Source organism: Aythya marila, assembly GCF_965140915.1.
Source record: "Aythya marila genome assembly, chromosome: Z".
Lineage (NCBI taxonomy): Eukaryota > Metazoa > Chordata > Aves > Anseriformes > Anatidae > Aythya > Aythya marila.
The window spans coordinates 30187198-30205660 of NC_139080.1; the positions used below are offsets into that span (position 1 = coordinate 30187198).

General features: G+C 37.2%; 1 protein-coding gene across 9 annotated transcripts in view; it reads left to right on the forward strand.

The window, feature by feature from the left end:
- Nucleotides 1–18229, forward strand: part of JAK2 (Janus kinase 2) — a 101579-nt gene extending 83350 nt beyond the window's left edge. For all 9 annotated transcript variants that reach the window (XM_082782680.1, XM_082782673.1, XM_082782681.1 and 6 more), the window contains 6 exons: nucleotides 3401–3590; nucleotides 4370–4494; nucleotides 9133–9305; nucleotides 10259–10376; nucleotides 12149–12262; nucleotides 14067–18229. In XM_082782680.1, coding sequence (XP_082638806.1) covers nucleotides 3401–3590; nucleotides 4370–4494; nucleotides 9133–9305; nucleotides 10259–10376; nucleotides 12149–12262; nucleotides 14067–14174 — 828 coding nt within the window. In that variant the 3' untranslated portion in view covers nucleotides 14175–18229. The remainder of the gene's footprint in view (nucleotides 1–3400; nucleotides 3591–4369; nucleotides 4495–9132; nucleotides 9306–10258; nucleotides 10377–12148; nucleotides 12263–14066) is intronic.
- The last annotated feature ends 234 nt before the right edge of the window (nucleotides 18230–18463 follow it).

Sequence of the window (18463 nt, forward strand, 5' to 3'; positions counted from 1 at the left end):
GCCTTCACTTGGAGGGGAGTCCAATATACTTGGAATAGGCTGCCCCAGGGGTGGAAACACAGCCCTACCATTTGCCATGGGCTGATCCAGTCTGCACTAGAGCAGGGGGAAGCTCCTGAACACCTGCAGTACATCGATGACATTATTGTGTGGGGTGACACAGCAGAGGAAGTTTTCGAGAAAGGGAAGAAAATAGTCCAAATCCTTCTGAAAGCCGGTTTTGCCATAAAACAAAATAAAGTCAAAGGACCTGCACGGGAGATCCAGTTTTTAGGAATAAAATGGCAAGATGGACGTCGTCAAATCCCAATGGATGTGATCAACAAAATAACAGCTATGTCTCCACCAACTAACAAAAAAGAAACACAGACTTTCCTAGGTGTTGTGGGGTTTTGGAGAATGCACATCCCAAATTACAGTCTGATTGTAAACCCACTCTACCAAGTAACTCGTAAGAAGAATGAGTTTGAATGGGGCCCTGAACAACGACAAGCCTTTGAACAAATCAAGCAGGAAATAGTCCATGCAGTAGCCCTTGGGCCAGTTCGAACAGGACCAGATGTAAAGAATGTGCTCTACACTGCAGCCGGGGAGAACGGCCCCACCTGGAGCCTCTGGCAGAAAGAACCTGGGGAAACTCGAGGTCGGCCTCTGGGGTTTTGGAGTCGGGGATACAGAGGATCTGAGGCCCGCTATACTCCAACTGAAAAGGAGATACTGGCAGCATATGAAGGAGTTCGATCTGCTTCGGAGGTGGTCGGTACTGAAGCGCAGCTCCTCCTAGCACCCCGATTACCGGTACTAGGCTGGATGTTCAAGGGAAGGGTCCCCTCTACGCATCATGCAACTGATGCTACATGGAGCAAGTGGGTTGCACTGATTACTCAGCGGGCTCGAATAGGAAACCCCAGTCGCCCAGGAATATTGGAAGTGATCATGGACTGGCCAGAAGGCAAATACTTTGGGATATCATCAGAGGAGGAGGTGGGTCGTGCTGAAGAAGCCCCACTGTACAACCAGTTGCCAGAGAATGAAAAGAAATATGCCCTGTTCACTGATGGGTCCTGTCGTATTGTGGGGAAGCATCGGAGATGGAAGGCTGCTGTATGGAGTCCTACGCGACGAGTTGCAGAAGCTGCTGAGGGAGAAGGTGAATCGAGTCAGTTTGCAGAAGTGAAAGCCATTCAGCTGGCTTTAGACATTGCTGAACGAGAAAAATGGCCAGTTCTCTATCTCTACACCGATTCATGGATGGTAGCAAATGCCCTGTGGGGATGGTTACAGCAATGGAAGCAAAACAACTGGCAGCGTAGGGGCAAACCTATCTGGGCTGCTGCATTGTGGCAAGATATTGCTGCTCGGGTAGAGAACCTGGCTGTGAAAGTACGCCACGTAGATGCTCATGTGCCCAAGAATCGGGCTACTGAAGAACATCAAAACAACCAGCAGGTGGATCAGGCTGCTAAGATTGAAGTAGCTCAGGTGGACCTGGATTGGCAGCATAAAGGTGAATTATTTATAGCCCGATGGGCCCATGACACCTCAGGCCATCAAGGTAGAGATGCAACATACAGATGGGCTCGTGATCGAGGGGTGGACTTGACCATGGACGCTATAGCACAGGTTATTCATGACTGTGAAACATGTGCTGCAATCAAGCAAGCCAAACGGTCAAAGCCTCTTTGGTATGGAGGACGATGGCTGAAATATAAATATGGAGAGGCCTGGCAGATTGATTACATCACACTCCCTCAAACTCGCAATGGCAAGCGCCACGTACTTACAATGGTGGAAGCAACCACCGGATGGCTGGAAACATATCCTGTGCCTCATGCTACCGCCCGGAACACCATCCTGGGCCTTGAAAAGCAAGTCCTATGTCGACATGGCACCCCAGAAAGAATAGAATCAGACAATGGGACTCACTTCCGAAACAACCTTATAGACACTTGGGCCAAAGAACATGGTATTGAATGGGTGTATCACATCCCCTATCATGCACCAGCCTCCGGGAAAGTTGAACGATACAATGGCCTGTTAAAGACTACCTTGAAAGCAATGGGCGCTGGGACGTTCAAAAACTGGGATACGCATTTGGCAAAGGCCACCTGGTTAGTCAATACTAGGGGATCTACCAACCGAGCTGGACCTGCCCAATCAAACCTGTTACGTACTGTAGATGGGGATAAAGTTCCTGTAGTGCATGTAAAAAATATGCTGGGTAAAACAGTCTGGGCTACTCCTGCCTCAGGAAAAGGCAAACCTATTCGTGGAATTGTTTTCGCTCAGGGACCTGGATATACTTGGTGGGTGATGCAAAAGAACGGAGAGGTCCGGTGTGTACCTCAAGGAGATTTAATACTGGGTGAGAATAGCCCATGAACTGAATTGCACCATGTTAAATAGTATATTATACTGTATGTTATCACTACCATGATTACTATAGGTGACTAATTAGAATGTATGGAAAAGAGTGTAACCTGAGCATGACATAAATGGTATGGAATAAGGGGTGGATAGATGTCCTGGTTTCAGTTAGCACAGAATTAATTTTCTTCCTAGTAGCTGGTGGAATGCTGTGTTTTGGCTTAGAATGAGAAGAGTGCTGATAACACCCCGATGCTTTAATTGTTGCAGAGCAGTGCTTATACTAAGCCAAGGACATCTCAGCCTTTGCTCTGTCCTGCCAACGGGCAGGCTGGGGGGTGCAGTAAGAGCTGGGAGGGGACAGACCCAGGACAGGTGACCCAAACTAGCCAAAGGGGTATTCCATACCATCTGACGTCATGCTAAACAATATATAGGGGTGGCTAGCCGGGGGGAGGGGGCCGGACTGCTCGGGGTTAGGCTGGGCATCGGTCAGCGGGTGGTGAGCAATTGCATTGTGCATCACTTGTTTGTACATACTATTATTACTTTCGTATTATCACCATTGTATCATCATTATTATTATTGTTATTATTATTTTTGTTATTTTTTTTTCCTGTCTTATTAAACTGTCTTTATCTCAACTCACGGGCTTCACTTTCCATTTCTCTTCCCCGTCCCAGAGAGGGAGGGGGGAGGGTGAGCGAACGGCTGCGTGGTGTTTAGCTGCCGGTCGGGTTAAACCACGACAGTCACCCTCCTTTCCTCCAGTGCTGTTTGCTTCCTTTCATAGAGCGTGTTTCTTATAGACAGTTGTTATGGAGCTGTGACCTGTGATCGTGCACTCCTACCTTTTTTCAGGTAGGGTTTGTGGTATTTCACTTAAATAATTGTCTGGTATTACATAAAACTTATTACATAATTGCATTATTTAATGCTAGTACATTGAGCACTGAGGCTATTATGAACATTTATTAAGAAAGAGAATGGTGTGGACTCATTTGTAATTCAAATACTTCTACTTCTGATCTAGGGAAATTTTGGCAGTGTTGAGATGTGCCGGTATGACCCCCTACAGGATAATACTGGAGAGGTGGTGGCTGTGAAAAAGCTGCAACATAGCACAGAAGAGCACCTTAGGGACTTCGAAAGAGAAATTGAAATACTTAAATCTCTGCAGCATGATAACATTGTTAAATACAAAGGAGTGTGCTACAGTGCAGGTATGTGCTATACTGAATACACCTTCAGCAATGCACCTAAGCATGCATACTGCGAGAAATTCAGAGAAATAAGTGTTTATGAAAGTTACCCATTTTCTTTATCTTAAAGTATGAAAGTCTTCCTAGAAATTAATTTGGGGTTAAATAGGAAAATATAACCATTTTTTAACTGTTGGCTTTTTTGTCACTTAATGTGATATTCCAGAGTGGATAATATCACTTCTCATATAGTCTGTATAACAGGAGACAGGAAGAAATTTCAGAAACAGATTTATTTGAGTTAATCGTTCATGGTGTTGAAAATGAGTGAAAACATGTTTTTTTGCCCAAGGTCTTAAGAAAAAAAAAACTGTAAGAGGAAAAAAAAAAAAAAACACAAAAACTTGCGTTCAAAATCTGACTAAGTTTTAAAGATGGTAAAATTGCAGAACAGGTGATGTCAGTTACTATTCTGAGTTTTACCTCAGCAATGAAGAGGAATTATATAAAACAAAGACACATATGGGTGGCACTTCTACTTTGCTTTAGCAATAGAAGCTGAAGTCATGATGAGGTGATATGGATCCACATTATTGCTATGTTTAAATAAATGGCAATTCTTTAACAAATGCAGTTAACTAACAGATGAAAAATTGCTTAGTGATGAACATATAATAAATTGTGTGTTTTGGTAGTAAGACTTCTCTATTACTTTTATTCGTTTGTAAACACCTATTTCAAAATTTTGCATTGGAAAATGACAGAAAAATTATATGTTTTTTTTGCTGTTGTCATCAAAGGTCGTAGGAATCTGAGATTAATTATGGAGTATTTACCGTATGGAAGTTTACGAGATTATCTGCAGAAACACAAAGAAAGACTGGACCACAAGAAGCTTTTGCTGTATGCATCTCAGATATGCAAAGTAAGAGGGCTTTCAGATGATTAATATTTTTCAACAATATCTCTCCATTTTGTACAGAAATCAATTGTTTTGGTGTATCCCTTATTGTTGGGCTGCTAGCCAAGCATAGACCTTACAAAATAGCAATGCATATTCATATATTCAAGAACTTTACAAATTTCTGAGTATCTCAGTGGTATTGACTCATCCATCTGCTAACTGAGGGAGAATATTTACCTTTTATTTTACTGTTTGTTTAATTCATATTTTCATTCAGAAGAATTAAAAACTCTTTTATTCCTAATGAGAGCTGGAATAGAATTTTGGAAGAGTTCATATACTTGTCCAAGCAAACACTTTTTGACATACTGTAACTGATTTTTCAGAACTTAGATATTCAGCTATAAACCACTATTAACAGTATGCATATGCTTAAGACATTTTCTTTAAAATGCAAATACTCTTACCTTATTAATCTACTGGAGCAAAAATATATGATTTTTGTGTGAAGAAATAGAGGCCATGGATGTTCACAAAGCTGTAAAAATTAGTCTCACAGATTAGCCCTGAAAATCCCTCATAAAATTCTGAAAAGAGAGGCAAAAATATGATCTCCCTTGTAGCTACTTCATTTCCTCAGAAGCAGGGTGTATACCTGCCCTAGATTTATTCTGTTGTTGTGCTTGAGATATGAGGAACATGGACACTATAGATTTCTCTGCGTGTTCAGCAGCTTGAATAAAGAAAGAAAAGAGCAAAGCAGGCAGATAGACATGCATGCACACACACACACCACGCACACTCTGCTCTCCCTGTTCCCCTTCCCCAAGGTAACTTCCATTCTCAGTTTTCCACATCAAGCATGGAAACAGTAGGTTATTTAGTGAGTATTCTTCAGGGTACGTAGCCCCTACCTATTTTCACATATAGTAAACTTGTGTCCTGCCACATTCAGGGCATTTTCTGTCTGCACTATCCCTAGAAAAGGCCTAACAAGAACGAGGCAGGAGAGTCTCTGCAAAAAGCAAGATCTTCTCCAGGCATTCGAACTTTTCATCTGGTGAACACAGCTTGATAGTTTCCTTCTTGTAACTGGACTGACTTAGTAAACCTTTTAGCTGCTGAACCTGGAGCATGTCCAGATGAATGCTGCATGCTTCTTTATCAGCCGATTCTACGTATTCATGTATTCACTGAAATAAAGCTAGGTGAGTTGTCTCCAGCAAAGCCTCCTAGATGGGCAAGCAGTCTGCAACAGATCTGAAAACAGGAAATGTTTGGTCTATGGCAAGTGTCAGTCTTCTCACAAAGAGGAAGTATTAAACATGTGACTACCCACAGAAAGAGGGTTCAAAAAGTCCTCTTATCAAGGGGTCCAAAGCAGTAAGTTTCTCTCTAGTAAAAGGTCTCAAGCATTAGAAATTCTCTCGCTATTTTTGCCACAAAATAACTTGGTATCAGTGCTGGTAAATCACCTTAAACAACCTTCCTTCAAGCAAAGATCTGGAAAAGTCTAAAACTCAGCACCACCTAGGAGGAAGGAGACTGAATTTTTCATAGAACAATCAGGGATTTTTGAACAGGCAAAAGCAGCAGCCGCTTACTTGTTTTATTCTGTAGCCATCTCAGCAGACCCTGAGGGATCAGAAGATATCTGCACTGTTCATTCCCAGAAGCAGCTGTGAAAGCTTGTATTTGCAAACCTTCAGGCTTTTAATAAAGTGTCACAGTGACAACAGTTTTTGGGACCCTGGCCTCTGAGACAGATGCATCTGACAGGGGGATTGAAAAGTAGATTTTGGCTTTTGCAGGCAGTGCGAATATGGCAGGAAACTTTGGAAAAGGAATTAAGGTCAAGAAGGTATAAAGAAAAACGTGGTGTGTTTGTGTGTGTGTGTGTACACATGCATATATGTATGCATTTATAAATACATATGTAAGAGAAACATCAAAATACTGCAGGTCTGCAGGATGGTGCTGAAAAATCAGAAACCAGATGGATTGACTTTTTTCTAAGTAGCAGACACCAGGAGTAAGGGAGCTAGAATATGCAGATACTTAAGTGTGAGAACTTCCTGCTTTCATGTGACAAAGCATGGGCACATGCAGTACCAGAAAGTGGGAAGTCCATATGAAGGTTTTACTCTTAAAGAAGCATCTGCAGCTAACATCTAAGGGAGTCAAAGCCCAAGAATTAAAATGGATGTGCTTTGCTTTGACCTCTTTTCACTGTTCTACCTGTAAAGCAGAGGTTATATTGATTGCTCTGATGTTTCTGCAGTATTCTGTTGCTTCAAATTTTTTGCTCAAAGGCTGGTGAGGCACTTAAAACAGGTTGCCCAGAGAGGTTGTGGATGCCCCATCCCTGGAGATGTTCAAGACCAGGTTGAAAGTGGCCCTGAGCAACCTGATCTAGTGGGTGCTGTCCCTGCCCATGGCAGGGGGGTTGGAACTAGGTGATCTTTAAGGTCCCTTCCAACCCAGGCCATTCTATGATTCTGTGATTCAAAACAGCTTATTTTTTTCTTCATAGGATCTAATGCAGAATTTCACTGTTGATAAAATCTAGAGAGCTAGTGGTTCTGTGCTTAATTTGGAATGCTGAATTAAAAAATAACGATCTTCAAAGCTGGTTGATGAACTCTGACAAAAATATCCAAGTTATGATTTATGACAAGATATTAAAATTGTAGTGAGTGCCTAATATTACGAAACTGGAATCTGAATGCTTTTCGTTCTTTTAGCTTAACACCTTTTCCCCTTTTATTTAGATATTTTTTTCTTTTGCTATGTTTGGTACTATCAGGATCTCAAATCTATTTTTCCTGCTGTGAATTTGTTATGGTTTTTTGTTGTATAAAAATCTTTTTCCTTCTGCTTTGTTGCTCTTGCCTCAAATTTGCAAGAGGAATGAAGGCATGGCTCATACCTGAGGGTTAAGTTGAGTGTAGTTGCTTATTTCTGGTTCCTTACTACTAATCTGTGAGAATTGTCCTGACTTACAGACGACATTTTTTGTACACATCTCATACTGTGAAAAACAGGGTTTTCAGAGATGGCATTTGCTAGGAGTGATATTTCTGTAGATGTAAATCAGTACAGCTATCATTGGGTGCAGCTTGTGTCAGTAGTGCTGTTTGTCTGGTGGCAAGCAATTGGACTCTACAGTCAAATTTTCAAAGAATTTTGGCAACAGAACAACAAATATATATAAATATATATATATAATTATATGTATATTTTTTCCCCTCAGTACATCTGATTTTTGGGATGTTCTTTTTTGCTCTATTGGCCCCACATTTTTTTAAATGTTTGCTGATAGGGGAAGAAGCTAAGAATAAATTTATTTTTCCATCTCATAATGCTTAAAGTACTTCATGTGTCCTTACTGGAGAGCCCCACAGCAAGCTCTTAAACGATGAAGATGGAAGCATTTGAAACAGTGTAGCTAAACTCAGCTCCTGTCATGCCACAGGATTATGATTTCCATTCAAAATTTGCATGATTTCAAGTAACCATCTCTGTGAGCCTGGAAAATGCCTGTTGTAACAGGAAACTTATTAGTATGAGATAAATTTTAGGTCTGTTTTCAGGACAGTATTTAAAAGTAATAAAAAGGTATAGCATTTCCATTGACTGAGTGTATATGAAACCCAGGAGTCTGGCTTTGAAAAAAGCTAGATTTGGTATTTTTCAGGATGGCAGCAGATAGGTGATTAATGGGGAACAGGGCAGTTCTGAACCCTGTTTTGGAATGAGATGTTCTATATAAACAGCAATGCCATCTAGCGGTACTAGGCAGTAACAAGAATCTGAGAAAAGTTAAAACTTCATATCTGATTTTTTTCACTTAAAAAACAAAAAGGGAGATAAATCTTTTGGAGAGAATAAATCCATAATATTGACGTCCAAAACACTTGAGTTTAGCAATACTACAACATCATTTATTGCTTTTTGGTTGTTGGAGTGACGTTTTCTTGTAAAATTGACAGCCTCCTTGGTGTTTTATTTCACATGTGAGAGTCAAGGATCTTCTAACACTGTGCACCGTCCAACATTGATTGCTGTGTAAGCAAGATTTTCTTTTTTGTAATGCTCTAATACTTTAGCTTGGTTGTCACTTCACTCACTGGCTTCTTCTACACTTTATTGATAGCAAAAATAAGAATGTATATTGGTAAGAAGGGAGCTACAACAGCAGTAAAAGAAGACATGGCTCCAGGCAACTGCAAATATAGCCAGAGAACAGGTGTCAGATCTGAGGAATCATAAAGTTTGATAAAGCAATCAGGATGTGGAAAACGAAGGAAGAAGATTAATAGAAATGGGTAATGAAATAGGAGACTTTTCATATGCACTGTATTATGTAGTTTAGCCCAAATTTTGTTTCCTTTTACCTATTACTGGCAAATTGCATTTGGAGCTGTAACAGCTATCTAGCTGTGTAATCATGAACTATTGGCTCTGAGAGGTACTCTATGTAGCTGCCATCAGTTAAGTAACGACCCTGCATTTGGAGGAGTAACTCATTAGAGAAGATAAATATTCAACAGTCTTTGGTTTTAACTTTGTCCTTAATTTATCCTTTTAGAGGAAGTGCAGTCACTTAATACTAAAAGTAACTTTCTTTTCTTTTGTGTCTGTGAATTTTATGCTTAGGGTATGGAGTATCTGGGTACAAAAAGATACGTTCACCGGGATTTAGCAACAAGAAATATCTTAGTGGAGAATGAGAACAGAGTTAAAATTGGAGATTTTGGATTGACTAAAGTCTTGCCACAAGATAAGGAGTACTACAAAGTGAAAGAACCTGGTGAAAGCCCTATATTTTGGTAAGTCTTCTTTTGATATATGAAATCATGGCACGTTTTCAGCTTCGTATTTTCAGCAAATTGTTTTGCATATTGTAGAATTATGAAGTGCAAACTCCAACTCAGTTGTGAAAGCACTGTGAAGGTCAAGCTCATGATATATAACTTTACATGGTGTAAATGTAGGTATTCTCAACATATTGTAATGAAAAAAAAAATACTTAGGTATTTCAAAGATGCCTTAGGAACTGGCTCTTATCTAACATGGGAAAGCTTCTGGACTCTCACAGAGGCCACCATTGCAACCCCCTGCTACTAAACCTTGCCATATAAACCCTATACAACTATACAACCTATACAACTGCATTCAGAATACAAGAACATATACTTCTGTGTATTCATAACGAAGACACAGGAGTACCTAGAAAATAGTCTCACAGATAATTGTGATAAAACCATTTTCTGTCTTGACAATGAAAGAAAATTCAATCTCATACCTGTGATTTTTGTCTATATAGCTGCTGTAGACGCTATTAAAATGTAATATTTAAAGGATGAATAAAATACTATAAAATGGCATCACAGCTGATGTTTTTGAGAGTTCAGAAGTACCTGGGACAGAAGTCAAAGCTTACTGAAAGTGATGGAAGGTGCTTACTGGCTAGAATCGTCTTTCTTTCCAGTCCTTTTCACATTAAAATCTTGTTCAACAAACAAAAAAAAAATAGCCTTGGATATAGTAATCACTAGCTGTGTTAGTGTAAGCTAGTTTGTGTTTTTCAGTACCATTTAGTTACTATTAACAGTAATTAGTGAAGGTAATGGTAGGAAACGAGAATGTGCAAATGCCTGTATACTAAGGGTACGTACTTGTGAAAAATCAATCCTGGTCTTAGTAAAAGAAATATATTCAAAACTAAAAAAGCCACAAATCACACATAACAATTTTTTTTTTTTTTGACTATGTCTTGCAGGTATGCTCCAGAATCTCTGACAGAGAGCAAATTTTCTGTGGCCTCAGATGTGTGGAGTTTTGGTGTAGTCTTATATGAACTCTTCACTTATATTGAAAAGAGCAAAAGCCCACCAGCTGTAAGTACATAATGAATGGTTCTCGGAGGTTTATTTAAGTTTTCAGAAAGATAGATTTTTACTGTACTTAAATAGCTTGAGAGTTACTGATCCTTTTCAGATGACACCTTCACATTTGAGACCACATCCAATCAGAAGCAGTAGCATGCTGAGAAACATTACTATCAAGACATAGGAAGCAAAAGAGATCTGGAAAATCACCTGATAGTCTGTGCAAATTTTATCCACACTGTAACTCCCAGCTGTTTGGGAAAGATTTTAAAGTCTCTAAGTATAGATTCATCTTTCTTATCCTTCATGGAGAGCGATCCCAGATGCAACTGTTTCTTTGCAACATGACAAGTATATTTAATGCCATTCCAAATCAAAGGCTAAGCCAAACAATTACTTAAACGTTAAGTTGTTTTAAATGTAGTTACTCTTAAAGTTATTTTGTTATGTTACTCAAACCCAAGCTAATAATCTTTTGAATTTCAGGAAAGAAAGGGAATAATTTTTGCAGACTCTTTACAGATGCTTTTAAGGACAAGTTTACACTAAACAGAAAAATATTACTTCTGCACTACAAAACAGTTCTCCAATTGGAAATGGGATTCACAATGTTACTTATACCTAGCATTGCTCTGCAGGCATTACAGGGGAGAGCTGAGTATTATATATGTAGTGGAGCTGTCCTCACTGTTGGCTAGTGTTTCAGTCATGGCAAATGTAGTCTCGAGAGCTCAATGATTGTAGGTAAAAATGTACTTGGAAGACTGCTGCACTGACCTCAGCAGACCTGTAAGTAATTTAATACAATTACTAAACTATCAAGGAAGAACTCTCAAAGCAAGGACAGCACTCCCTGTGTAGGAACAAACAGACATCTGGAGTTCTTCAAAGGGACTGTGAGATGGAAAGTAATGGAGTAAGTCATGGGCTCAGTTGGAATATACTTTGAATAAATGAACTTTTTGGGTAGGTTACTCTGTTATGCATCAACAAAAAATCATTTGTACCAATTAGCCAAAGCAGTCTTTCATCATCTATAATTATTCATTGTATTATTGACATTGTCTGTTCGCATGTTCTACCAACAGTTATTTTGCATTTTCATATCAAGCATCATTAAAGAAATATATGTAGCATTGGATGAGTAACAGTGCCATTACATTATGCTTAGAAATTATTTTCAGAATAATAAGATATTATATAATATATATATTATAAATACTTGCTCATTTACTTTTGATCTCTGACATTCTGAGAAATATTTTATCTACTTTCAGTATTATGTTCATTTTGGCTAGCAATATTTATCTAGTGCATTTTGGCTGGCTTTAATTATGCCATCCTTTCTGGCCTGTAGTTACTGATTAATCCTGTTGGTCTTTTTTTTAGTACATCAGGAAGTTATTGCCTGTTTTCTGTTTGTTAAGGATTTTTAAAGCATCAAGATCTTGTGTTAATGTTTCAGGAAGATCTTTAAAATTAGCAGTAAGATTTATCCTTTTAAAAGTAGGTAATCATCAGATGATGATAAATATTTTAAAGATTTTAATTTATTGCTTTAGATCTTGTGTATATAATCCTATTGTCTTCCACACACACAAAAAAAAAGGTGATTATTAATATTTGTCTGGACTTATTTATAATTTTATCATTGCTATATACTGTGCTATATATAGAATTTCTAAGGTTTTTCTTATAAAGAGTTTTGCTTTGGTAATGATTTTTCAGCATCCTTTTTTTCCGTTCAAATATTATTTACAATAGTTGGCCTTCTGTTTCAGGAATTCATGCGCATGATTGGCAATGATAAACAAGGGCAGATGATTGTATTTCATTTGATAGAGCTTTTGAAGAATAATGGACGACTGCCAAGACCAGATGGATGCCCTGATGAGGTGAAGTATTATTATAGTAATACATTACTATAGCCTGAAAGGTGCTCAGTAAGGGTGAGTACATGGTAAATGCAAACCTTGTTTCCTTCTGCACGGATTACTGAAATATTTATACAGCCTGAATGGTTGTGCTGTTATTTTATCAGTTACATGATGAGTATAATCACATTTCTTTTATGATTCTTTAGATTGTATTCCCTCAGGAGCCCAGTATGTAGTCCTTCTAAATATACAAAATAGGATTATTGTGGCTGACTGCTACAGTGGAGCACTCAGGCTTCTACTGCAAAAATGTAAATATTAAAGCAATGAAGTTAGTATATAGAATTTGGTCCACAGAAGTCCCATATAAACATTCTTGTTCAAAATTGTGAACAGTGGATTTTTTGACGTTTAAAGTTTAGCAGAAAAAAAAAAAAAGCTTCTTCAGATTTAATGAATCACATTTAATTCCAAGATTAAAAAAAAAAACTTTATCTTGATAATATTTGTTCTCTTGCTTTCCTCCTCAAGTACAGGAAAACAACACATGTTTATCATGTATATTATTCATTGTCGAGCATTCTCATCCAGGAGCTACCTGAAGTCTGTAGCCACAATGAATTATATGAATCAGATTTTATATGGTCAGGGCCTTTAGATTTGTACGCAGGTTTTTCATAGATACTGAATTTTATATGCCTATAAAGTCATCTTCAGTGCACACATTAATCCAGTGTTCTTTTATTTTGCTAATACTCCATGTGTTTTTAAAAAAATATTTCTAAGTCTTAATTCTCTGCTCTTTAGAGGAGGGGGCACTTCAGCTTGAGTCAAACTAGTAGGGCTGGGTAAGTGAATAAGTAAGGAAAGAATGTTTTATTTGTGTAACTTGTAGCTCAGATCAAATCCTGCATCCCTTTAAAACCAGACACACTTGGCAATAAGTCCTGAAATAATTCATTCAAACCTGGAGACAGAAGAGAGATCAGGGTCAAGTGATCTAAAGGAAAAACAACGGTACAAGTGGGGCAGAGAAGAACTAGTATACAGAAAATTAAAGGAGAAGTTCTGAAGTAACCTTTCTTCTATTATACATATGAGTATAACAACTGTTGAATCACAACTGTTGAATTGCTTAGCTTTTCACAGATAACCTGAATGTCATATTTATATGATAATACAGAATGTGTTATATTGAAACTGTCAATATCAGACACTGGAATCTTTGCAAAACTTCAGGTATCAAAGCAAGATGGAAATTCCTCTCTTCTGTCAGAAACTGCTCTTCCCGTTTTGATCCTAAGAGGGTAGTCATAACAGATCTTAAATTTTCTGGATGTCTGTAGCATACAAGTTGCTTTAGTTTCAGGTCGATGCAGGAATTCCAGATTTGCTGAAAACAAAAGAACTGAAAGCTACATTTGTCTTGCGAGCCTTGCAGGGAGTTCCTCAGCAATACTTGAGAAAGTGTTGGTAGTATGAGAAGTTGGTAATGATCTGGGTTAAATTAGTGAGAAATGTATAGATAAAGAGGCTGGCATAGAAATCCTATTCTGGGATCAGGTATCAGTTACATGTTTAGGAAAAGAGTGTGGCCAAATGCCTATTGTAATAGAAATATCTTCAAAAAGTTCAGTCAAATTCATTTTTACTAGAAGTAGGTTCAGTTTGTTCTGTCTTCTTTCTGATCAGATATCAAGGATAATGAAGAATTTAATATAAGAATATGGAGAAATGTATGTTAAAGTTCTTGGACCAGTTCAGAGTAACTATTAACTGTAGTGCCTGTACCTAATACTGATTTTCTTTGTTTCTCCTCCAGATTTATGCTATCATGAAAGAATGCTGGAACAACAATGTTACCCAGCGCCCCACCTTTAGGGATCTTGCTCAACGAGTGGATCATATAAGGGACAACATGGGTGGATAAGAAAACTGTCCCTCCTTAAGAGGATGCATTGTGATGCAGAACAAAATGTACTTGGTCTGCTGTGTATAATTGACATATGTGCACTTGTGCATCTATCTTTCCTGGGAGTAAAATCTGTGTGGCAAATATCCGAATCTGCAAACTGAGGAATCCTGCTGGTTTTCTTTATCAGGATATATTTGTTACTATGAGAACATGTTGAAATTCACAATAGGGAGAGAAATTATTTTTCTAAATAAAATAATCTAATATATGGTCAGTCTACAACACCATTATTTGCCTTACCTGGCAGTGCAAAAAAAGAGGTGACTGAAAATATGGTGTGAGTAAGAAATGAAAAGACAGTGTATTTCCTTGTTGAAATGGAGATGCACAGAAAAGACTCCTAGTCCTTTCACTACAAGTCTGTAGTGACTTGGCACCCTGTTTTGTGTGTTGCACAAGGGCTTGTGTTTGTTAATACACTTTTATAACTTTCATTGTTGATGCAGAAATGGCTTCTCTGTATAATGAAATGGAAGTGGTTATGTAATCTGGCAACTTCTACTGTGCCTGTCTGAATCAGTTGTTGGTCAGCAATATATGCAAGGAGACAGAATAGGCTGTGTGATGTATAAAAATACTTAGGGGAAGGGAGCAAATTGTTTTTCATTTGGACAGACAGAAAACTTACCCATGTGAAAATTTTAATTTAAAATGAAAAGGCAAACATTCTTGTTTTTTCTTACTCTTCTTTTCCTGTCTTGATTAAATATTGGATACCCTTAACATATCTAAAGATGTAATATAACAAGTAGAACTGAAGCCATTTTATACAAGATAGTGTCTTCAGTTTGTTTCTGAGTATTAAAAAGCCAAACATATTGCTTTTAAATACTTCTTTTATTCCTTCCATCTTTGTAATTTTCATGTAGTTCTCAGTGTATCTATAAATCGGAAACTTTTTAAAACAGAATTAAAAATATAGAAAATGCCCTCCATTTCCCAGTTGCTCACTTTGATGTCATGATCATCATCGTATACATTCCTCCCAGTACCCTAAAAGAATGCTTATGTCCCCTTATGTCTGATATGGCCAGTCGCAAACACCTTGGGTCAATTTTGCAGTGAATTGACTCAAAGTTATCTGATTTTTTTTTTCTGTGGTAAAACCCAATGTAAGACCATTTGGAAGGAGGAAATATAAGTGCAGTTGCTCCACAGTCAGCTAGGGGCAAGAACATGATCCCAGTTATTGATAACTGGAAGGAGGTCAAAACTACTTGAACAGATTACTGTGTATAATTCCAATTTTGAAATAAGTCTAACAAATTTATAGACAAGGCAACTGTTTGGTTTTTGCCTCCAAGCATAAAACTTGGGGAATAATTTCATATCTCAAAGCAGTAAAGGTTTCAGGTTTTGTTTATTTTAAATTCAAATATATATATATATATTTTTTTTTTTTTACTTAGATATTGTTGTAAAGTACAATGCTGGTTCTTCTTCGATGTTTGCTGAGAGAGACTCAATCAAAGCTACATAACTCGGCAAACTCTTGAAATGCACATTTGTATTTAAAATGAAGTGTTCATTTCTGAAATTCGTGGCAGTGAATATGTGAAATAGAGGAGTTACTTCACTCTGAGGCCTCATTAAGATTTATGATTTAAATACATCCATCTTATCATAAGTTTAAGTACCTCAATTTAAAAGAAGTAAAAATTCCTTATTCGATTAACATTGTGCCAGTATTGAAAAGTTTTGTACCACTATGATGTTTCTCTCCCACAATCACTCGTTCCAAATTCTGATTGTATAATATGGGAGATTGGTAAGTAGCGAAGGGGCACCATCAGTCCTCTTTCTGCCCATTGCATTTAATAAAAATTTTTGTTGGTTTTCTTGCCACCAAACTCTTGCATAGATAATTTTTAAACTAATTTCACAAGCAGCTTTCAAGCTGCAAATAATTTTAAAGTGCTTTGTTCAATTTAACATGTTTTCTCTACTTCTATACATTGCTTTCAAGATGATTTAAAAATTTCATGCAAGAAATGTCTTTGAATGTTTAGTCTCAGTTGTGTGTATGTGGTGGGTTTTTTTGTTTGGTTTTTTTTTTTTGGTAGCAAGAGAAGGTAAAGCTTTAAAGCATTGAAACAGCATTTTAGCTGGAATAACATATGCAGGAACTATGTAAAATTTGCAGTGTATGACACTGAGTAGCCAATTGGTTTCCAATATATAATAGACTAAACATAATTTATGTAAAAATCTCAGGGAGGTTTGTGTAATGCAATGAAGAGATCTTCCAGTCTGCTCTTTTTTCAAGTGAATAAAAAGTCTTTTGCTTGTTCTACTACAGTATGACTGATTACATAGTCTATTTGATTGCTTAAATATAGTGTGGAACTCAAGGATAATTTTTAAGTGTTTTTGTGGATTTTTTACTTAAATACTTTATAATTTTAGAGGAAGCCATATCTTTACACTGCAGTATAATTGTGTGCTGTTGGTCAGGAACATATTTAGTCCATTGTAACAAGTCTGTGCAAAGGGCTTTATCATTCAGGATGAGTACTCTCAGCTGGGTGAATAGGACCAAGTAGTGCTTAGGACTCAGGGGATGTGTGATCACCTGCAGTGTCAGTGTTTAGGTCCTGGTGCAGACAGAATCATGGTTTTCTCAAAAAGCTGTTGAAGATGTAAATGCAGTGATTTGCTGAATTTGCTAATGCCAAATGTAACCTTTTTTTTTTTAATTAAAAAAAAAAAAAACACATAAAAATGGCAATTCAAAAGCTCTGAGATCTACAGTAGAGTTGTATAATGCCATATTTTTATATAGTCTTTGTATTAACAGAATCAGTTTTTGTTTTAGAATCTTTCTTCAGTTGGCATTGCATTTGTCACACTTCAGTGTAATCAATATGCTACTCAAAATGCTGTGATTTGTTGTAGGAAAAGTGCTGTTTTATTCATACATGACTGCTGCTATGATGTAGAATTAAAATCCTAACTACTGCTTTGCACTTATATTTGAAGTGAAAGAATTTTTCAGTAAGTGCACAATGTATCTTAAAAAAAATCTCTGCAAACAAGTATTGTCTAAAATAATATTGGTTTGTTGCCTATCGGTATAACTATGCTAAGCTTCAAAATCCATTTTAAACATATTCCACAACCTTGCAACAGTCATGTAATAAGCCAGATGAGGAATGGATTTTCAAGAAAAGAAACCCAAATTCTGTCAAGTCATGATATTGATTAAAAGCTTCCACAGTTGAGATAATTATTATTATACATACAGACAAATAACTGTAAAAAAAGATGTAAAATTATTTTTAGAAATCAAGTTTTTGATTTTTACATTTGGTTGAGATATGGCCAACTGTCTTGATATGTGTGAGAAAAGATGTTGCTGCATAAGGTATGAAGAAATGTAACTCTTGTGTAAAGAAAGCAAGCTTTTCAGGAATGTATGATCTGGAGGATAGACCTGGAGGACAGACTTCTGAGAGTAAGAATGGAAGTTCAGAAGAACAAGAAGACTGTTGGAAAAAGGCTGATGTTACACAACAAAGAAGCTTTCTGAAATAAGAAATGCACAATGATTTATGAAAAACTGATATTGTCTACTGAAAATGCCATATCATGACAAATATTTGCCGATGTATTTCTTAGCTGTGTATTGTCTGCCTTAAATGTAAAATACTCACAGAGACCTAACTTGTTGGAAAAAATTCAAGGGTTGCTATACCAAAAGAAACTGCATAAAGTTATGCAACGCCAGACAGCAATTTTGAAAGATGTTTGACTAAGAAGGGTTTTTTTCTGAATTTTGCTTTCTGAATAAGAGGTTTACAATACTTTATATTAAAGTAGAAAAAGTCCCTTTGGGGGAAGGGAGAAAAAAACACGTGCTACTTGTAGTTGGACTGCAAACATTTGAGCACATGGCTTATTGAAGAGAACGTGAAGGGGATATTTTCTAGCAAACTGTGTATTAATAACTGAAAACTGTGCATTTCTTTTGAGTATGGTTAGTAAAAATAAAATAAATACAATGAAAGGCGCATGCCTGCAAAGATTTTCATTTATATAATACTTAAAATTATTTTATGGTGTTCAAGTTGCTATTGAAGAGAACTGCTCTGTTTAAAGGGGTATAATACAGCACACACAACTTTGTGACTTTCCCAGAATTAGCCATATGTAGTGTTTATCTTTTTGTAAGGAATCTTTATGTACCAAACAAAAAGCTGGGTGCTCCCTAAAAACAAGACTGATTTGATCTACCCCTTATTAAG